The sequence below is a fragment of the Emydura macquarii genome, unplaced genomic scaffold, assembly GCF_026122565.2.
Source record: "Emydura macquarii macquarii isolate MOO-44397 ecotype Brisbane River unplaced genomic scaffold, CSIRO-AGI_Emac_v2 contig_3506, whole genome shotgun sequence".
NCBI classification, from domain to species: domain Eukaryota; kingdom Metazoa; phylum Chordata; order Testudines; family Chelidae; genus Emydura; species Emydura macquarii.
This window is the reverse complement of record NW_027133643.1, coordinates 4,798,911-4,819,299: the sequence shown is the minus strand read 5'-3', so window position 1 is coordinate 4,819,299 and position 20,389 is coordinate 4,798,911. Positions and strand designations below refer to the sequence as shown.

Sequence of the window (20,389 nt, the reverse complement as noted above, 5' to 3'; positions counted from 1 at the left end):
TTCGAACGCAGTCAGATGCTGTAGTGATGGGAACCACCTAAATACACAGACAGCCTTGGGAAGGATGATGTGTATGTAAATTGCCTCTTTCACTTATTCCTCCCTCCGTATCCCTTCACATGCTGTGTGTAATAATTCACAATGCAACTCTTTACTTGCTCCCAGGGATACTTTATACTAGTGCAAAGCCATGCAAAAGGTCACAGTGTGATTGGTTCCTGTGTCGGTACAGAAAGAGGCACTCACCCCCTATTTCAGCCCTGTGCAAGAGCAAGCCAGGGTGGCTAGAGTGCAGGCTTTGCTTCTTCCTAGCACGCTCCATAAAATCTAGCTCTCTGAAAGTGGATAGGGAGGGGCAGGGTAAGATGAAGGTGAGACCATAGCTCCCTCTCACCTTTCCTTAGCAGTCAGTGGAGCCAGATGGGTATGGAGGGGGGAGTACTTTCTCTATGGGGTGCAGTAGCAGTGCCAGTGTGCACTGCCCATGCAGAGTTCTGGCTGAGGCCGGTGTGAAATAAGTCAGTGATACCACTGCAATCCCTACCACAAGCACAGTTTGTGCCCATTGTCAGCAGTGACGCAACGGCACGTGCTTCTGGGCAGGGGTTCAAAAATGTGTGGGTGTGGTCCCTCCCTGGCAAGGCAGAGGCACAAGTGTGGAGTGGTAGATGCCTGCTGCCCGTGCTGTACCTGTTCAGTGGATAGAGGATTTCCGTCTCTAGTGCTGTCCTGTTCAGCATCTCACATCAGCACTGGATTCACATTTTCAAAACAAAATAAAATAATCATACTAATTGTGAATTAGTAGCTAGGAAATCAAAAGCTTCGCTGCAGAAGTCCTCAGGAGAGGCATGAAAGCAAAATTGCTTTTACTCTTTTTCTGGTTGAGATTTTCCTTGCATTTTATATTTTTAGTGGGATTTGTGTGTATAGGGGAGGAGGAGCTTTTGTATTCATTTGCATTGGCTGTAGGTGACTGGCTCCCATTTTCTGTGGATACATGTGGCCATCTCTAATTTGCACACTTGGCAAAATTCAAAAGGGAGACAGGCAACACACACAAACATAAGAAGGGGCAGAGGTGGGGTAATGAAAACAGGAAGAAAGAAAGATGTGCTCATTACAGCTCAGGGAAGGAAATTAATTCACAGTTGGAGTGTGTAAATTGCTACAACCCCACCAAAATATTAGGGATGAAGAGCTTATGGAAACTTCACTCATTTATTTTTTTTCTGAGATAGGTTTTCTAACATTATTTTGATGTATTTCCTCAGCTCAGCCTTGATCTGTTACGTTATCTGCATGTAGTCACTGCAGCTCTCATGTTTATCATCTCTCTTCAACCAGATCAGTAAGACTATAGCTGTGTTACCTCAAATGAACACTCCACAGTGCCATAACATTTCCCATTTGAATTGGCTGTTAGATTCCAGAGATGACGACCAATCAATAAGATTAATGGATCATCTTATATGCAGCTATGCAAGTGCCAATTAATCAAAGTAGCTAAATAAGCACAATCAGAACTTTGGAGAAAAGGGGATGCCATGTAAATGTGCGTGAGAGGAAGACAAACATATAAGTAGCGATTGGGTCTCTTTTTTTTCCTTTGAAATCACTCCAACTCTGTCATGCAATTAATTTTAGATACAGGTCTTAGTGTTTAGACATCTCTCTACCTGACCGTGCTAACAAATCAGGTAGCTAGGTGACCAAATACTGTAATTTTCAGCTGCACTTAATTGCAGCTATAAAATTGCACCCACAAAATTGAAAGTGGAGTTGAGATTTCTTTAAAAATCTGCTTCATCACATTCACAGAAGGGTTTTTGGTCTGCACTCAAGACTATCCTCCCCTAACTGCTTTTGGAATCTGAATTTTTTTCTTATTGGTAAGACATCTCTGCCCCAGTCTACCACCAATCCCCTAACAAACAAGAACTAACCATGCTCAGTGCTCATTTCACTAGTAGTTTGATACTGTAAGATTTAAAAATAGAAGCATAGGATTTGCCACAGTGAATCAAAAAATTGGTCCATCAAATTCTGTCTCCATTGTGTGACACCACCTGGACTCCCTCAAACGGGCTGTCCTTTTGGCAGTTGAATGATGGGAGCCAAAATAGTGCTCAGACAGATAGGAAGACCTTGGGTTTGCTGCGACTGACTCCAGGGAGGGAAGAAGGACTTGGGTTTCTTAGGTTTCACTTTAGGGCATATCAAAATAGATTAGATAGATAGACACAACACTAATAGTTCAGGGAGCTGAAAACTTCAGCTACGCTCTTTGCCAGTACAGCCTGGTGAGTTCATGAGTAAGGTAGTATATACACTAATAATTCCATTGCAAGCAATCTGTGCTTAGCTGCCTAGGTGAAAAAAACAGACTGTTTCTGTACAAGACCATTATAATGTGTCTACACTTACAGCTGGGGGTGTGATTCCCAGCTCACATGGACGTACTCACACTAGCTCTCGTCAGACTAGCATACTAGAAAATAGCGTAGCCGTGGTAGCGCGATCAGCAGCATGGGATAGCTCTGTTGACTATGTACCCATGGGGTTCAGGCAGGCTTGTACTCAGCATGGCTAATCCTTGTGACTGCCTGTGCTCCCACAGCTACACTTACTATTTTTTGTGCACTAGCTTGAAGAGAGCTAGTGTGAATGTCTGGGTGAGCTGGGAATCACACCCCTACCTCATAGTGTAGACATGGCCTTATTAGATTGTGCTCCCTGTACTCTTACTTTCAAAGCTGGTACGTAACTCCATATAGTAGAGGTCCTGTTGTCTTCCAGCTGCACTTCCCATGCTGTGTCTCAGCCAGCAGGGTTATTTCAGCAGTGTGGTTTATCACAGGAGCTGTGCATAAGTGGCAATAAGTACTTCTGCTATTGAAGACAACCTCCCACCCCTCCCCCGAGTGGAATTAAAAGAAGCATTTTTCAACATAGATTTTCATTTAATCTAATTTATAAAAGTCAGAATTTTCCTTTGGATCTTTAAAGCTGCTGAAACTGATTTTTTTTCTTAACAACTGAGTCAATTAGGTGCAATTAAAAGTATTTCTAGGGAACTCTGGCCAGTGGGTGTGTTTTTCTTTTTGCAGTAAGAGAGACCATTGTTGGGACATCTGAAAGTTTAATTTGAGCAGACTCCTCTGGCTCAGCTTTAAATCAGGCATGCAAAGAAAAAAAATCTGTTCTCCTTCATAGCTCAGACAAGTCTCATTTGTATGTACATGCTGAATGGTGACTTCCAGGGAAAATAGTACGTTAAGGGACTTATCGGCATGATTCAGCAGCTAATCCCTGCACAACTCAGTGAATATTTTGCCCTGTGTATCCCACTTAATATGTCCAAAAGAAGACTCGCTGTGAAATTCTGAAATCTGCTTAGATTTGGAGGGTGAATTTGGTGCTCATGAAAGTCAGAAACTGATAGCACCGGCTTGAGCTCAGTATAGTGCCATCAGAAGCTGTTGTGTGTTGCACAATTCTGCCATGCATCTCCATCCTAGACTAACGTCTTTGCTGTTCCATTGCTTGTCTCCCACACAGCTCTGACAGTGCTCTTCAGTCTGAGCTTGCAACACCTTTGCTCTTCTGTTGTTGGGGCCACACACAATATTGCCAGTGCTCCTCGTTCCTGATCTTCAGTTCCCTTACACTTTCAGTCCGACGCTCCCCAGGCAGTTCTGCCAGTGCTTCTCAGTCTTGACCTTCAGCCCTTCAGTTCTTCCACTCCTGGGCTCTGTGCACAGTTGTGTTAATGATCCTCAGCAATAGCTTACTACAACTCTGGTATTTCAGCCCTGGCTGGACTCCACACTAGCACAGCCAGTGCACCTTAGTATTGAATTGGAACACCCCCGCTGTTCCAGGTCTGGACACCATGCAGCCTAGCTAACGCCCTTTAGTCCTAGCTTGCTTCAGTGTTGGGCTTCTCCTGGGCAGTGACTGCCAGAGTGTGTGTGATGGGTTTGTGACATGGACGCAATGTCCACTTGGGGACTAGGTTGAAGATCTCCCAACTCATCTGTTTGTTTTTACCCCAAAGTCTGTTCTTCCAGTGAGTTCCAGTGCAGTAACAAGTCCTGCATAGCCATGATCTTCGTCTGTGACGGCGATCATGACTGCGGCGATGGCAGCGACGAGAGGAAGTGCTCGCCGCTCACCTGCAACCCTAATGAGTTCCAGTGCAACAACAGCGTGTGCATCCCAGAGACCTGGGTCTGTGACAACCAGCCCGACTGCGAAGACCAGTCAGATGAATCGATGGAGAAGTGCGGCTACAAATTTAAGCCTCAAGTGCCGACCACCTGCGCAGCTCACGAATTCAGGTGCGGCAATGGGGAGTGCATCCACTTGAACTGGAAATGCGATGGGGACGAGGACTGCAAAGACAAGTCAGACGAGCAGGATTGTCGTAAGTATCTGCAGGGGCTGACCCGCGTGGGGGCAAGGGCTGTCTGCTGGGTAAAGATGTCCTAGATGAGAGAGTATTTTCAGGATGCCACTAAAGGCTGCATTTTCAGCTAAGATCTCTGATGACACGTTTGCTGCAGCAAATTTGCGCCTTCAAGCTGAGTATTTGTGTCAGGAGACAGTGCAGCTGGGTGCCAGTTACCAAAATAACCTGCACAAGCGAGTCTGAGCACAGCACTTGGTGGCCGCAAATAATGGTGCATTCAGTGCAAAGTCAGAGGCTGATTTGAGGCTCAGAGAGTTAAACAGCAGCTCCTGTAGCGAGTTAAATGCGAGCCTCTCTGATAGGGGTGGGGAGGCGAGCACCAGCTTTCCAGGAGGCAATGTTCCTCACTGAGTCACAATCCCTTCCAGAGGCAGGGAGGCTCCACTCTGCACCATCTTCAGTGGTTGGCCTTAACGGCACAATCTGGCCCCTAACTTCTTAAAAAGAGACAAAAGCATTTAGGTTTTGGGGAAAGTTAAATGATGTAAAAGAATAACACAGGACTGGAAAGCAGCTATAAAGAATGGGTGGGTGAGGGGAGATTCATAGCGTCTAAGGCCAGAAGGGAGATTGTGATCATCTAGTCTGATCTCCTGTATAACACAGGCCATAGAACTTCCCCCAAATAATTCCTTTTGAACTAGAACCTATCTTTAAAACAAGTCCAGTCTTGATTTAAAAATTGCCAATGATGGAGAATCCTCCACAACTTTGGTGCAATGTTCCAAAGGTTAATTACCCTCACTGTTAAAAATTTACACCTTATTTCCAGTCTGAATGTGTCCAGCTTCAACTTCCAGCCATTGGATTGTGTTATATCTTTGTCTGCTAGGCTGGAGAGCTTGTTATCAAATATTTATGTCCCATGTGGGCAATTATAGACAGTGATCAAGTTACCCCTTCGCCATCTCTTTGGTGATAGAGTGGTTTGTGGGGGGACTACCTGAGGAAGACTCAGTAGCAAGTGACTGAAGATATATTTTTCAGTTGGAAACCAGAAACAGGGAGTGGGAACAGGTTTGAAAGTCCCTAGATTGTCTCAGGGGTACACAGCTCACAGGTTAGAAACCACTATGTTAAAAGGAACATACAACCAGAAAAAAATGTTTTTAATTGTCTTCTGCCTATGAATCTAGAACATATTGAAGAAGACAATCAATAAAGGCATCTCCGAAGAAGCCAGTTCAAAATGCAGTTTGTGCTGTAAAACCTAAGCCCTTTCGGTATAAGAGTTTGGCTTGTTAAAGGCGCAGAGCTAATAAATAATGGATTTCTCTTCAGTTAGCTTTGTGCATTTAACATGTTGTTGCTGTGTTTTGAATGTCTTATCCATTTTCAGATACTAAACTGCTCAAACTGGTCACTTACCCAGAGAGACCGAGAGGGAAATGGAGAAAATGTTTCACTGAAATATTCATAAGGGCAAGATTGAGATGAAATAAAATATTTACACAGCTGCGCACATACAGCACTGCTGAATGGTGGGCAGCTCTGGGGAGGAGGACAACAACCGGCTGCGAGGACTGAACATTTTAGCCAAGGAACCCGGGAAAACCTCCTGCTCTTAGAATCAGAGCCATCGGATTGTGATTGTCCACATAGACATTGCACCCGGCAGGGCAGAAAAATCCAGCTGTGAGGCGAGTAGGGCAGCCCCAGCTTGGGAAGGGCCCGTACGAGAAGGCAGAGATAGGCTTTCCGTTGAGCGGAGACACAGGCAGAGAGCAAACGCCATAGCTCCTTGAACAGGAGGCGGAGGTAATGGAGACCCTGGGCACCACTAGTTGTATTTCAGGAGGGGAGGGAAAAATGCAGAGCAGCCTCTGAGCTGCTGTTAAGAGTAGAGAGAGAGGAGAACAAGGAGTAGAAGGCCCAGGGGCAGGACAAAGAGCTGGGATACAGAACATCAAAGGGGGTGCGGGATCCAAGTGGGAGTCCAAGGTGGGAGCAGGATTGATGTTCAGCTTGGGGGAGGATTGATTTTGTTGCGGGGGAAGCGTTGATCGACTGGTTGTGAGGAGGATACCAATGTGATTGGTGGGCGTGCGGGATAACGATGTGATGGAATTGATTTGCTTGGTGGGTGGAATAGATCTGTTTGAGCCACAGAACTGGTCCTTCCCCTTCAGGAGCATGGGCCTCAGTGGCTTCAGCTGAAGGTGAACTCCCTCAGTCAGCACTAGCAATAGGTCTGATAGCCTGTCTGCGAGACAGCCACTAAAGGGCAGCATCACAGATCTACACAAAGCCAGGGCATTACAGCAGAGCCCGGCGCAGGACTGGTTTTCATCCTGCTCCCACCTGCTTCCGCTATGATGGCAGTGGGACCTGTGGGATCCTGGTCCTGCTGCAATGCTTTCCACTTGACCCATGCTGGGCTCTACGTTACAGCTCTCCCTGTTGAGGAGAGGGGGTTTTGTATTCACACTTGACGGAAAAGTGAGTTTCCAGAATAAAAACTCTGGTTTTGAGGAGCCCCGTTGGCAGCTTGAGCACATACCATGTATTGGAATTCACTTTCTCAAAGGCCAGTTTGGCCTCTCGCAATACAAAGGAAGCATGACCCAGCATAGTTCGGGAACATCTCTCAAACTATCCTAGTGCATGGGGTAGCTGGGTCACTGTAGTCTGGATTTTAAAAAGCAAGTGCTTTTCTTTTTACTACCAGGTAGTATTCCGCTAGCTGTATTTGCAGCAACATTGATACCTAAGGACCGGTTACAATATCTCAGGTGTAAATTCCCTGCTGATAGCCAAGGGGCCCTTTGCTGTGTTGGGGCCCTTTGCTGTGTTAGGGCACATTTCATTCTGATACCTTCTGTGCACAATTATTATTTGTAGCACCCAGGAGCCCTAGTCATGAACCAGGACCCCATTGTGCTAGGTGCTGTACAAACACAGAACAAAAAGATGGTCCCTGCCCCCAGTTTAAGTAAGTGAACTCAGGCCTTGAGGTACGTCCCCTGGAATGGCATTGGCCTTTGAGGATGGACTATTTACACACAAGCTTCAATCCAGTAAAGGAAAGATGAGTTCCCCTGCCTCCTTCTTCACATCAAAGGGGCATAGGTGGGTGTAGGAGGGGGATACCTCGCTGGAAACATTTGCCAGCTGAAATCTGTGGAAAATGCCATTTTGAGCTCCAGTTGTTTCGTTTAGTAGGGAGGCTGTGAAGTCACTTACAAGCCACATTTATCTCGCCTGTTCTGCATGGCTGGCAGGACTCAGTCACCTTGGCGGTGAGATAATACTTTATTACTCAGGGACACCCCCCCCCCCGTGCCCGTTTTAACACGGGCTCCAAAGGGCATCTCTCTGAGCTCTGGCCATCATGATAGGAAGCCTTGGGGTAATGCAGGCAGCAACAGTAATATCTCACAATTAGGTAGCAAGCTTTTCAAAATATCTCCCTACAACATCACATAGTGCAACTTCCTCTGGGGAAAATGATGACTGCCAGCTAGTGCACAACTGCACAACAGTGGAGAAAAGAGGGAATGTGGCCAAGGAGATGGGCAAACTCCCACTCCTTTGGAAAGTGCCTTGGGACCTTTAACATCCATCGTCAGAAGGCAGGAATTTTAGTCTACAAGGTCTCCTCCAGTAAATCCATATACTGCAAACTGCATGATGTTCAGTTGACCCACCTGAAAGAGATGAAGGGCTGAGCTATCTCCACTGTGTTTGGTCCTGTGGCTCCAGAAAACACAGGTATCAATGCTGATGCTTTGACTGCTACGCCATCCCTTCTGTGGAAGGCTCCTGGACACATACAAGTCCTGATTCTCCTCTCACTTGTAGTGATGTAAATAAGGAGTAACTCCACTGAAGTAAATGAAGTTCTGCTCATGTAAAACCAGTGGGAGTAACAGTATAATCAGTCCTCTAAAGCTGTATCTAGTGGGAAAGGGGACCCTTAATGCACCAAAGAAGAGAGAATATGCAGCTGTGTGCGGATGGCAGTGTGTTTTTAAATGATCATTTCTAGATTAAGCCATTGTGGCTCCTGACCATAAAAAAGCTGCACCCAGTCGATGACAGTAAATGGTGTGTGTTCTGAAACACACACCTAAAATATAAATGTACAGTCTATTACACAGCTTTAAAAGTGACGTTGAAGAACTAAACAGCTTGTCGATACCCGTATAAAAAGAACGGTTACTTACCGTGTAACTGCAGTTCTTCGAGATGTGTTGCTCACGTCCATTCTGATTTAGGTGTATGTGTGTGCGCGACATGCACCAGTGCCGGAAAATTTTCCCCTAGTGGTACCTGTAGGGCCAGCTCTAGCGCCCTCTGCAGCGGCACGCGTATGCGCTCGTATATATGGCGCTGCCGGCCTCCCTCTCTCAGTTCCTTCTTGCCAGAACTCCAACAGAGGGGATGGAGGGTGAGTTGTGGAGTGGACGTGAGCAACACATCTCGAAGAACTACAATTACACGGTAAGTAACCATTCTTTCTTCTTCGAGTGCTTGCTCACATCCATTCGGATTTAGGTGATTCACCAGCTGTGCCTCTGGAGGTGGGCAGGAGTTCATGGCTGTGGAGATTGTAAAACCGCTCTGCCGAATCCCGCATCGTCCCTAGCTTGCTGCGTGATGGACGTGATGACGTGATGGACATCCCTTAGCTTGCTGCGTGATGGCTAAGCCTTCCCGTTTCAAATAAAGCAAGTAATCTAAGATCACCTGTATAGGGGACTTTGCTGGCGATACGTACTGCCCAGCCGCCCAGCAGGCGAAGCGCTTCCACTTTGCTAGGTACGACACTCTGGTGGAAGGATTCCTACTTTCTAACAGCACTCTCCGGACCTGGGATGAACAACGACGCTTAACCATACAGCAGCCAGGCCGTCAGATGCAGGGAGGCTAGGTCTGGGTGACGCAACTGGCCCCTGTCTTGGGAGATGAGGTCCAGGCACAGTGGCAGAGACCAAGGACAAGCCAGCAGCATCCCGAACCAGTGCTGGCGAGGCCATTCTGGGGCTATCAGAATGACTCGCACTTTCTCTCTCTTGACTTTCACCAGGACTCTGTGCACGAGAGGTATCGGGGGAAATGCATATAGGGGACCCCTCGACCATGAGAGTAGGAAAGCATCCATCAGGGAGCCGCCTTCCGATCTCAGGAGAGAACAGAAGCGGACGCATTTCCTGTTTTCGCTGGTGGCAAACAGGTCCGCTCGGGGAGCTCCCCACCTTTGGAAGATGTGGTCGACCACCTCATGGTGGAGGCAACCAGTCATGGTGAGAGCAAAGGACCTGCTCAAACGATCTGCTAAGGTGTTCTTCAGTCCCAGCAAATGGACCACTTCGAGAAGGATGTTATGCTCCACACACAAGTCCCAGAGATGAATGGCCTCTCGACACAGGACTGGGGACCTGGCTCCCCCTTGCTTACTGATACAGTACATTGCTGCTATGTTGTCCGTGAGGACCCTCACCACCTTGATGGACAGATGCGGCAGAAACACCTCGCAGGCTAATCGAATGGCTCTGAGCTCTTTGACATTTATGTACGCAAGAGCGTTGTTTCAGCACCGTCACAGGCGGTAAGAAGGAACTGAGCGGGAGGGGGCCGGCAGCACCATATATGCGAGTGCATACACGCACCGCTGCAGAGGGTGCTAGAGCTGGCCCTACAGGTACCACGAGGGGAAAAATTTCCAGCACTGGCGCATGTGGTGCACACACACACACACACACCTAAATCAGAATGGACATGAGCAAGCACTCGAAGAAGAACAAAAGGATCTGAGTTTGCTAAACAAACCATTCTGGAAACAAAGAATCAGATATTCAGCTGTTGTAAATCACTTCAGCGGAGCTAACCTGATTTACACTTCTTGGAGATATGGCCCAGAGAGTTGAGGTTTTCTTCTCTCTCTGAACTTTTCTAAGTCTTTTTTATCAAAGACACAGAATAAGTTACAGGTATATAACATGACAGCCATCGTCTGGTGCTTGAACACCTCCACAACAGGCATACTGAAAATACCATAGATTTGATCTGATTAGATTAAGTACAGGCCTGAAGATATCAAAGTTACATCTTTTCCTGCACATGGAGCTATTGGGCTTTTTGTATTATACATGATAGAGGGATATTAACCACTTAAATATAATCTGTCTTGCGGCCAGCATCAATCACTTGTTGTCATAATAATTTTGGATGAATGAAAGAGTAGGCCACCCACTGAGGGCGACAATGAGTGAAAATGCTTTGGCAGAGAAAGACAAAATAAATAGGATAGAATGGGCTGACTCAAGCAAGCTGTCTGTCAATTTTTTCCTCCATGAATTCATACAAAAACACCCAAAATGTATTTTTCTGAAATAATCTGTAGCTTGGATTTATCAACTTTACAATGCAAACCTGTTGTATTAAAAGTTCTCCATTGAAATGTTGGACACAGTTAGAACAAATATCTAGGGATCAGGGCTCATGAGAGCTAATCCTGACTCTACAACAGTCTTCTAAATCACTTCCAACTCTCTATGCCCCAATCTCTCCGTCCATAAAATAGGATTTATCTTGAGGCTCAGTCAATATCTGAAAAGTGCTTTGAGAAACACACATGAAAATTGCCATTAAACTGCAAAGTGACTTATTTTCAAAAGGTAATAAATGCCTCAGAGGGAAGTTGTTTGGCGTAAATCCCCACGTGCGTCATTAAAAACACCGAGGTAATTGGCACGGCGAATACCAGCGTTGAGCCTGGAATGTGCATGTTGAATTTGAACAGCTTGTCTTTTTGTCCAGTATTTGCAAATGTAAAGCGTAGTCGTGTTATGTCTAGCAGTTAATTTAACAGGTTTTTGCTTTATCTCTATTTTGTGGAACTGAAGAGGAACTATAAAAGTGCTGAGATTCCATTGATTTAAGCCTCCAAAATAGCACTGCAATTTTCTGAACAGCTGGTGCATAGAAACAAAGCTCTGCACATTGAGGAGCTCTGCAAAAACACCGTCCCCCTCCCTAACACAGGATATCTTGTTGTAGTGGCAGTGCCCCTGATTGGTGGGTGGGCTGTCATATGTACGCAACGGGTGGAGTTATGTCCCAGTTTTTTTGTAGAAAGGCACTGGCCAATCTTCCACCACATCACAAATCCCTTGCCTCCCTGCCGTGTGCCAGGGTAGCCTTTGCTGCAACGTTGCAGGTACAGTGCTCGTTGTACTTAAGGGAACATGGTAAAGACACAAAAAAAAACCTTTATTTTCCTTTCCCTTGTCACACTTTAGGTGACTGAAAGTGAAAGAACTTTTTAAAATGGGATGTTCTTGTCACCCCCAATAGGGTTTTAGGGGAATACCTGGTCCTTGGTGACCAAAGAGTTAAATTTAGCTCAGCTACTTTTATTCCCCTTACCCAGATGTTCAAGGAAAGGGCAATACACTGACTGCTAGCGAGACAGTGGGAGAGATGGCTCAGGGGAAGGCCAGGCTTACACCATGTTTATAGGAACTGTGTTGAAGCCCAGGCTGGGGAGTTTTATCGTTTCTTTCATGCTTACGTTAACTTCCTTGTTACAAACATTGGCCAGAAATGTCGGATGCCAAATGTGAGGCCCGTGGGCCTTATCTGAGAGGTGCTAGGAACCGGCAGCTCCCATTGAGATAGTTGGAGGTACAAGCGATTAGCACCTGTGAAAATCAGGACAAACTTCTGGTTGTTATTCTGGTCATTGTACTTTGCTCACTGCAAATGTCTTTTTTTCCATAGTAAGTCATTGCACCATCTAGCATCTGTGTTCATGCATTTTGCAGTCTGTTCAGCTTGGATAATGACACTAAATTGATGTGTTTACAATTCCCCCCTCAAATTCTCATGCAGTTGTACAGGATTGTGTTCAGGTTTCCTACAAAGTGATTTCATTTTTTATTTCATTTCTTATCATGGTTAATACTATTGATAATAATAAATAAATATAGTCAAGATATCTAGAGCCTTTTGTTTTGAGGGTCCCAGATTACTTGGCAAACTGCAGGCCGTCTGCTCTAGTGGAACTGAATGACAAAAATCCCACTAACTTGGTGTAGGATTGGGTTGGGCAATTGCTTTACTGCTGATGTACAGGAGAGAGTGCCACTTACAAGGAAGAAAATGAAACTCATGAGCTAGTAGCTCCACTAGATGTTCCTTTTGAGGTCTCCCATCCATTTACCTACCTCACAATTACTTAGCTTCTGGATGGTGACAAAGCTGTAGCTCCTAGGACACAGTTTATTACTTGGGAAGGTTTTTTGTCTTAGGGTTTTTTTGCAAAAAGTTGATCTTTGTGCATTGATGTCATTCATTTGACCTCTTTCCAGAGGCAGGAGGGGCAGTGCCACATCACAGCTTTGATTTGGTCACATATTTATAAACGCTGGGTTTCCCCCACTCCTTCACAGCTGCTGCAGTTGTCATTGCTATATAAAATGTCCTGCAGCTATTCTGTACATCATGCACGATGCTGTGAAGGATCACACCATGCCTTGTACTTTATGATACTTGCTAGTAGTTCACTTAATGTTCTTGGCCCTTCTTGGGGTATCTAACAGCCATAATTTCTGTAGAGACAGTTTGTGAAATTGTCAAGGAAATTCTACCATGTAGCTCTGGATTACATGAATTAGCGTCAGCTCTGACCCCCCACAGCTAGTCAGTGGCAAGGATTTTCTGTCATTTAGAACCAGGCTGCAGCCCCCAAAGTGGAAACTTTCACAAGGTGTGCTACTTTCATAGATGTTGAGGAAACATCTGGAAGGTGGTCTCCTCAGAACGGGAGTGTGTAACATACCCAGGGAACCGTACAGCTCCTTTGCAATCAAACGGGCGGCTGCTGCCCTTGAGTATCTATAGAGCTTCTGTGCTCAATGTCAGTAAAAGTGAGACCCAGCAATGGAGGCCATTTGTTTAGCATACCTTGGAGAAGACATTGCTTCGATAGAGGCTCTGGGCTAGATTCACAAGGGGATGTAGGTGTCAACCTGTCCCTAAATTCAACATTCATGTGCCACTGGCATTCACCAAAACCCAGCTCAGCTGCTGCCTCATCATGTAGGTGCCTAAAGTCCCCAAGGCGCTTATATTTCTGCCAGTGGATATGCCTACAGCCACTTAAGTCCTGACACCAGCAAGCAGTTTGGTGTTCTAGCCCACGCCCAGCCCTGGTGGGAATTTCAAACTAGTCATGCCCCCATCTGTCTTGCCTGCAGGACCTGGTCAGGACATGCCTAACTTACACAGAAGGCAGAGGAGGAGGTGGTGGTGCTGCGTACCATTTATGTGCTACAGCCCTGCAGTTAGAGTGCTCCCCTAGGATGTGGGAAACCCAGGTTCCTGTCCCTACCCTGTCTGATTTGGAACAGGGGCTTGAACCCAGGTTTCCTACATCCCAGGTGAGTGCCCTAACCCCTGGTCTTTCGAGCATAAGGAGGCCACCATCATTTCCTCCACTGCTTCCTGGATTTTTTTGCAAGAAAGGACTGGTCTGGCTTAGGCCTGAACTCCAAGAAAGGGTTCACAGTTGTGAATCCCCAATGGATGGAGACACCTCGCCTCCTTCTGGTGACGAGTTAGGTTCCTACCTTCCTTGGAGGGGGAAGGCTTAGGCCTCACCCCTTCCTACTGGCTAGCTTTGGTGGATCAAGGTGCTGGCTTGTGTGGATCCCTTTCTCAGGCACCTGACTCTCCCCCAGCATGGTGTAGGGAGCCTGGGCACCTAACTCAGGATTGTGAGCTCCGGTGGGCATCAGCGTGCTCAAAAGATAGGCATTGCACCACTGAGCGTTGCAAGGCCTGAGTCGCCCTGGTGAATCTAGCGCTCCGTAATCGAGGGGTTTCTTAGTGTCTCTGTTATAAAGAGCTGTTTTGAGTCAGTAAGAACTTGACTAGGAAAATTTAGCTTCAGGCTTGAAACATGGTCTGAGTCGTTTTCAGACTGTAACCTAGACACGTGGAGCCTGGCTGTCAGCTGAGCTCGCTCAGCGCCCGTTGGTCTTCAGTTTGACGGTTGAGAACTCAGCATCTCTGACAGTCATGTCTCCAGTCCTAGACTGGCCCCTGGTGTAACTGCATTGACTGCAGTGGAATTACACCAGGGGTGGATTTGGCCCATGACCTCAAGCAGGATATGTGTCAAAATGTATTTTTTTTAAATAAAATGTTTAGATTTAAAATAAATAAAAAGCTGAGACGAGGCGGCCGAAGCTGGTGCGTGCTCCTCTGTGTCTTCGTCTCCTTTGAATTGGGATGCAGCAGCTAAACCTGAAGACCACTCAAACGTCCGTGAGCACAGAACTGGGCTGCCCACTTGCTTACCATTGTTTCTGCCAGGAAGCTCCATTGCCTGCACTGATTGGCTTTGGCCTGCTAGTCAAGGTATTAGTTTTGCCCTATGGGGGCTGCTCCTGGCTAACCTTAGAGACCTACTCCCCATGCTCTCCCCTGGCCCTTAAGATCACCTGGAGCACCTCAGCTGGCAGGTTTAAACATCTGAGGGGAGGGCTAAAGGCAGGACATGCTGAGTGAAGAGCTCTCACCCCGTTGGTCTGACAGAGCCCAAGTTTGTTAAAGTGCCCTGCACAGAGGAAGAGTTCCTGGGTTTTTACTGAAACAATCAACTCTGCATATAATTTATGTTGTCACTTGTGTCCAGGAGCTCAGGGAGCATGTTAGGTGCAGTTTAATAAGCCAATAAAGAGGCTATTGTATATGGTTAAAGACTATTGTATGAAGCCATTTAAAATCCGTCCTGGTTAACAGTGTGATGGTGTTCTTTTAAAGCACTGGTGACCTGCCGCCCCGATGAGTTCCAGTGTGGGGACGGGACCTGCATCCCTGGCGCAAAGCAGTGCAACAAGGTACACGACTGTCCTGACAACAGCGACGAGGCAGGCTGCATTAACGGTACGTATAGCCAGTGCACCTTACACGCCGCTGTATGGGACAGCAAGAAGTCCAGCTCAGTCAGAGCATGGTAGGCACTGCTGGTGTAAAAGGCCTATTAGCTGGCCTGATCCATTTCTCCTGGCCAATGCAGAGTTGTTCCTTATAGAGCATTTTACATTATTCTAGTAATGAGGCTTTCCTAGGGAGGTTTTTCCAAAGTCCGAATAGATCTCACTCTTTGAAAACATAATTTCCTGCGTGATGCTCAGGCTAAATATTCCTTTGCTTAACTCCATCTCATTCCTCCGAATTTTAAACTCTTGAAGCTTGATGTTCAGTCTTCATGATCACGAGCCTAATCTAACTTAGTTGCTTTCCTCTCTTGCCTGACACAACAGAGTCTGCGTGTGAAAGCCCCAGGAAGTTTCAGTGTAAAAGTGGAGAGTGCATTGATGGAGTCAAAGTGTGCGATTCACATAGAGACTGCAGGGACTGGTCTGACGAGCCTCTGAAAGAATGTGGTACAGTACATGCCTCTTTCCTCTTATTGCTGCTGTGTTAACCTCTTCTCTCTGTGATCCTCATAACTATCAGAATAACACACGTGGCTGCTAATGCCATTCCTAGCTGCACGCTACCTCTGTCTGTCTCTCTGCACACACTGTACCCATTGCAGAGCTGTAAATGGAAGCAGAGTTTGGCTCTCTGGCTCTTTTAGCTCATTGGTAACAGATGTAACTGGAGGCTTGGTCAGAGGCTCCACTCTATTCCACCAAGAAATGCACTTTTTCTTCTTGGTAATATTGCTGGTGTGCGGGTTAATTGGTGTTTGTAAGATGCTTTAAAGCTGGAAAGTGCTTTCTGAGTGTTATCATCAAATAGATGAGGTCTGTGGGCATTGTCCATTTCCAGTTTCTACATGTTATTGAGGTTTGCATTAGGAACATGATGTCAGATGAGCCTGATGAAGATTCCCCCTGTGTGAAGTTACCTTGGATTCCAAGTTAGTGAAAATCACAGAAACCATAAAGCAGCTGTTGCTGCATCTGCATTGTAGAAAGTCAAACCACACGGCCCAAGAGCAGTTCTGTTCTTCCTGGAGGACTCCCTAGTGCAGAAAAGAGGTGGGCTCTAGAGCCTTTCATCCATCCTTTTAGGGGAATGCTGCCATCAGCAGCACTGGTTTGGAGCAGGCTCAGGCACTGCAAGGACTGGGATTGTGGCTGGCTGTCATGCAGAGGTGTAAGGGACAGGCTCCTTGTGCTGTTCCCTTCCACCCTCGCACACCTGCGTGGGACCAGCAATAATCTGGCCTCAGAGATTGTTAGCCTAAAGAGGCTATTTCAGAAAATGTAACTGAGTGAAAAACTATTTTACATATAAGGGTTTTTTTTTTCTTTCAAAGCTGATTCAGAAATGGGGAAACGTGACTCAGAGCACGGCCTGAAGTTCTAGTGCTGACTTTTTGCCTTTTATCTCTGAACTGACGAAGAGTAGCAATGCCACTTGTGCTGCCTTTATCAACCCAAAGACAGAGACGGGAAACTGGACAGAGGTTCTCACAGGGTCTCCACCTCCACCCAAAATCATCAGCCCACGAACACTGATGCATTACATACTCACCCTGACTCAGCACAAGGGGACTGTGATTTAACACTGCTGTTGTCTTGCGTTCTTGCTGCCTCCTGGCTTTCTTCCACACTAATTCACATCTCTGTATGTTTTTCTGAGTGAATGCTGCAGCTTTTCTGCCTGTGAAGATCTCCCATCCAAGTATTGGCCCAGTTTAGCTTTGCACAACTGGCAAGATCACAGCACCGTGTGGTCTGGTGCAGAATCTGTAGCTGTGTGACCTCGCTAACCTGCCGTGGGCCCAAACTGGTTATGAGTGATTGTCTAAAATAGAAGAACATGAACAAAAACTCCCAAAAAAGAATTTAGTTTGTTTCTTTGAGATTACAGAGTGACACAAGTTTATATGAGTGTAAAAGGCAACATGCAGGTGATTAGAACAGGGCAGTGGGAGTCAGGAGATACAGGTTCCATTCCTGCCACTGACTCACTGTGTAACCTTGAGCAAGTTATTTAATCACTGTCTGACTCAGCTTCCCCATCTGTAAAATGGGGTATAAGTGTACTTAGCAACCTCTCCATAGCACTTTGAGATCCTCAGAAAGGTGCCACCCAATGCAAAGTTTTATTAGGCATCTTATTTAAATTGTCAGGTGGATATGTGGCTCCAGTTTGGGTAACTAGTTGCTCTTCCATAATAGAAAATTGAGCAGAATAGTATCTACACTTGGCCTATTTCTAGGCCCGTGTTAAGAGAGATTCAATGAGAAAACCAGAGCTTGAGTTATTGTTTTTATGTCCATGCTATAAAGAACCACTGTAACCAAAAGTATGATTAACATGCAAGTCCTTGTTTAAGATCCAATAACCTGTATGTAGCATTTTGAAGTGTGTGTGTGCGCGTGTGTGTGTGTGTGTGTGCGCGCACGCGCTATAAAGATAGTAAAAGGCTATATCCATTTAATAAATGTCACTGAACAGCTCTGGCACATAACACGACTCTATGGACAGCTACTCAGAGCCTAGCGAACTTGCTACTATTAATGTATTGAAGTACATGCTTATTTCTTTGTTAGGAAGGTGGACGCATACTACAGCCGAGACGCCGTCTCTTCTGGTGCAATCTTTTCTTAGCCCGTTGATTTTAATGGGCTTGTTTTTATTTTTCTTCCAATGGCACTGATTTAATGGCTCTGCCGTGCTGCCACACCAGGGTATCCAAGGAAGCAAGACATACACATAAATAAATAAATAAATTGGCCTGTATATTGCATTAAACCTTCCAGCTGAGGGGCTGCACGTCCCAGTGAATCATTGTGCCCCAGAACTCCCGCATTCTCTGCATCAGCAATTCTAGACAGGGGAAGAAATGTCTTTTCACCTTCTGGAGGTTAATTGGAACAACAAGGAAAATGTTATTTCTGGCAAGAAAACAACCTTCCTCCACCCTTCTCCAGTTCTAGTTACAAGGATGCAGTTCTTCCACTCTTTCAATTTCAGCTGTAGCACAAGGGGGAGAAAAGGATGTTGATTTTAGATGGGACTATGACTGTACATATGGGTTAGCGTAGGCTGTCAGGATACAGACAGTCCACATCTCACTGTTAGCTCAGGCTGTCTGTGAATGGATTGTACATCGGTGTTAGGTGGGAATATCTCCCAAGGACTGTATCTTGGTATCTTCTGGGACTCTCTCAACATAGATTGTACCTGGATATTAGGCGGGAATATCTAACACCACATAGACCCTCTCCAGTTAGCTGGGACCCTGGGGTCAGATGACTCTCCCAGAGTGGATTATTACAGTTCAACAGCTGTATGTTGCCAGCTTGTTATGTGCCACCAGGGTAGGTGAGTAGGGAGAAGGGAAAGTCAAATGGGGCTAATTCTCAGGCCCCTTGTCTGTTAATGCATGGAAGCAAAAGACTTATGACTGGATGGGATGTGGGCACCCAAGAATTATGTACAATATCCCCAGGGTCCCTGATTTGCATCATTATTTTAGGCCACTGGTTTTTAATCCAAGGAACTTTAAAATGTCAGTTTGGAGTGACACAGAGAAAGAGAGAATGTTGGTGGGTGTTTCCTATTTGTGACGTCACTAGTAGTGCTCTGTACTGCCAGTTCCCGACCACCAGCAGCTGGTAGCTACTGAAACATTTCTGGGTATCTCGACCCCTTTTAATGTACTCAGTCTTGTGCTTTAAAAACCCTCCTTTATCCTAAATAATCTGTATGCCTCTTTTAGCTCAAAATGAATGCTCGATCAACAACGGTGGTTGCTCACACATATGCAAAGACTTGAAGATTGGTTATGAATGTGAATGCCCTCCCGGATACAAGCTTCTGGATAAAAATACGTGTGGAGGTAATTTATATGCAAACAGCAGTCTCTTGTGTTTCACTGTACAGAGACGTAATTATAGTCACTCCAGCATTGCTCCATCACAGATGGTTTGATTTCAAGTTATTGATGGGTTTCAAACGCTCCTTTCAGACATAGATGAATGTGAGAATCCAGACGCTTGTAGCCAGATCTGCATTAATTACAAGGGGGACTACAAATGTGAATGCTACGAGGGATACGAGATGGACACCCTGTCCAAGAACTGCAAAGCCGTAGGTAAGACAACCCCGGCAAGCACTCAAACCCGACTCACCCAGCAGTGTGAGCGTTATAAAGAAACATGGGGACATGGGCCCAGGGTTGGAGGAAAGGAGACAAAAGGAAAATAAAACGCCAAATGCAGTCATTTCAAACTGTACAGAACTGCTACAGTGATAGCAGATGTGTCTCGAGGCAACAGCTCCACTGATCATGCAGATCAGAATATTTTAACAGTGTGTGCAGATCAAGATTACAGTCACCAGTTGGCTGTCTGAAGCTAGACTAAAAAGGAAAATCTCTTGATAGGTGTTAAAAACAGTACAGCAAAAATTAAGTCATAATAATTAAACAAAAAAAGGAACATAATTAAAACTAGTTGGATTAGCCAAACCTTCCAGCAGATCCATCCCCATCTCTCCCCAACTTCTTACACAAATGTCAGAAAGAACAGAGCAGCAGCTCACTTGCTCTAGAAAAATAAGCTCATTGAAAAAGAAAATATGCTAATGCCACGGAGCTGTAAAGTTATATTATACAAGGTCTAGGATCAGCCCATTGAATATCATTTAATGGAAGGGATTGACCTTTGGGAGAGGGATTTACTGGGGGAGCTGCCTCAGTAAAGTTGTCCTGGGCATTCCAGACAAGTTTTCTTATTATACAGCATATAAAAGATCCTTAATTCAGCGTGTCCCGTGGACCTCATGCTCGGGCCAGGCCCCTTCCTTGCACTCTCTGGGGGCAGCTGGAGTTGTCACCTCGGGGTGTCCTAACACCCACCCTTCTGCTCCCTGGTCAGAAATTCCTGCCTCCTCAGGGTCTCTGCTGGGCAGAGTGCCTGATGGGAAGCCCTATCA

General features: G+C 45.9%; 1 protein-coding gene across 1 annotated transcript in view; it reads left to right on the top strand.

The window, feature by feature from the left end:
* LRP8 (LDL receptor related protein 8) overlaps positions 1–20,389 on the top strand; it is a 260,617-nt gene that overhangs the window by 206,379 nt on the left and 33,849 nt on the right. The window contains exons 5-9 of the mRNA XM_067535605.1: positions 4,061–4,429; positions 15,248–15,370; positions 15,751–15,873; positions 19,173–19,292; positions 19,422–19,547. Of these exons, the coding sequence (XP_067391706.1) occupies positions 4,061–4,429; positions 15,248–15,370; positions 15,751–15,873; positions 19,173–19,292; positions 19,422–19,547 (861 nt within the window). The remainder of the gene's footprint in view (positions 1–4,060; positions 4,430–15,247; positions 15,371–15,750; positions 15,874–19,172; positions 19,293–19,421; positions 19,548–20,389) is intronic.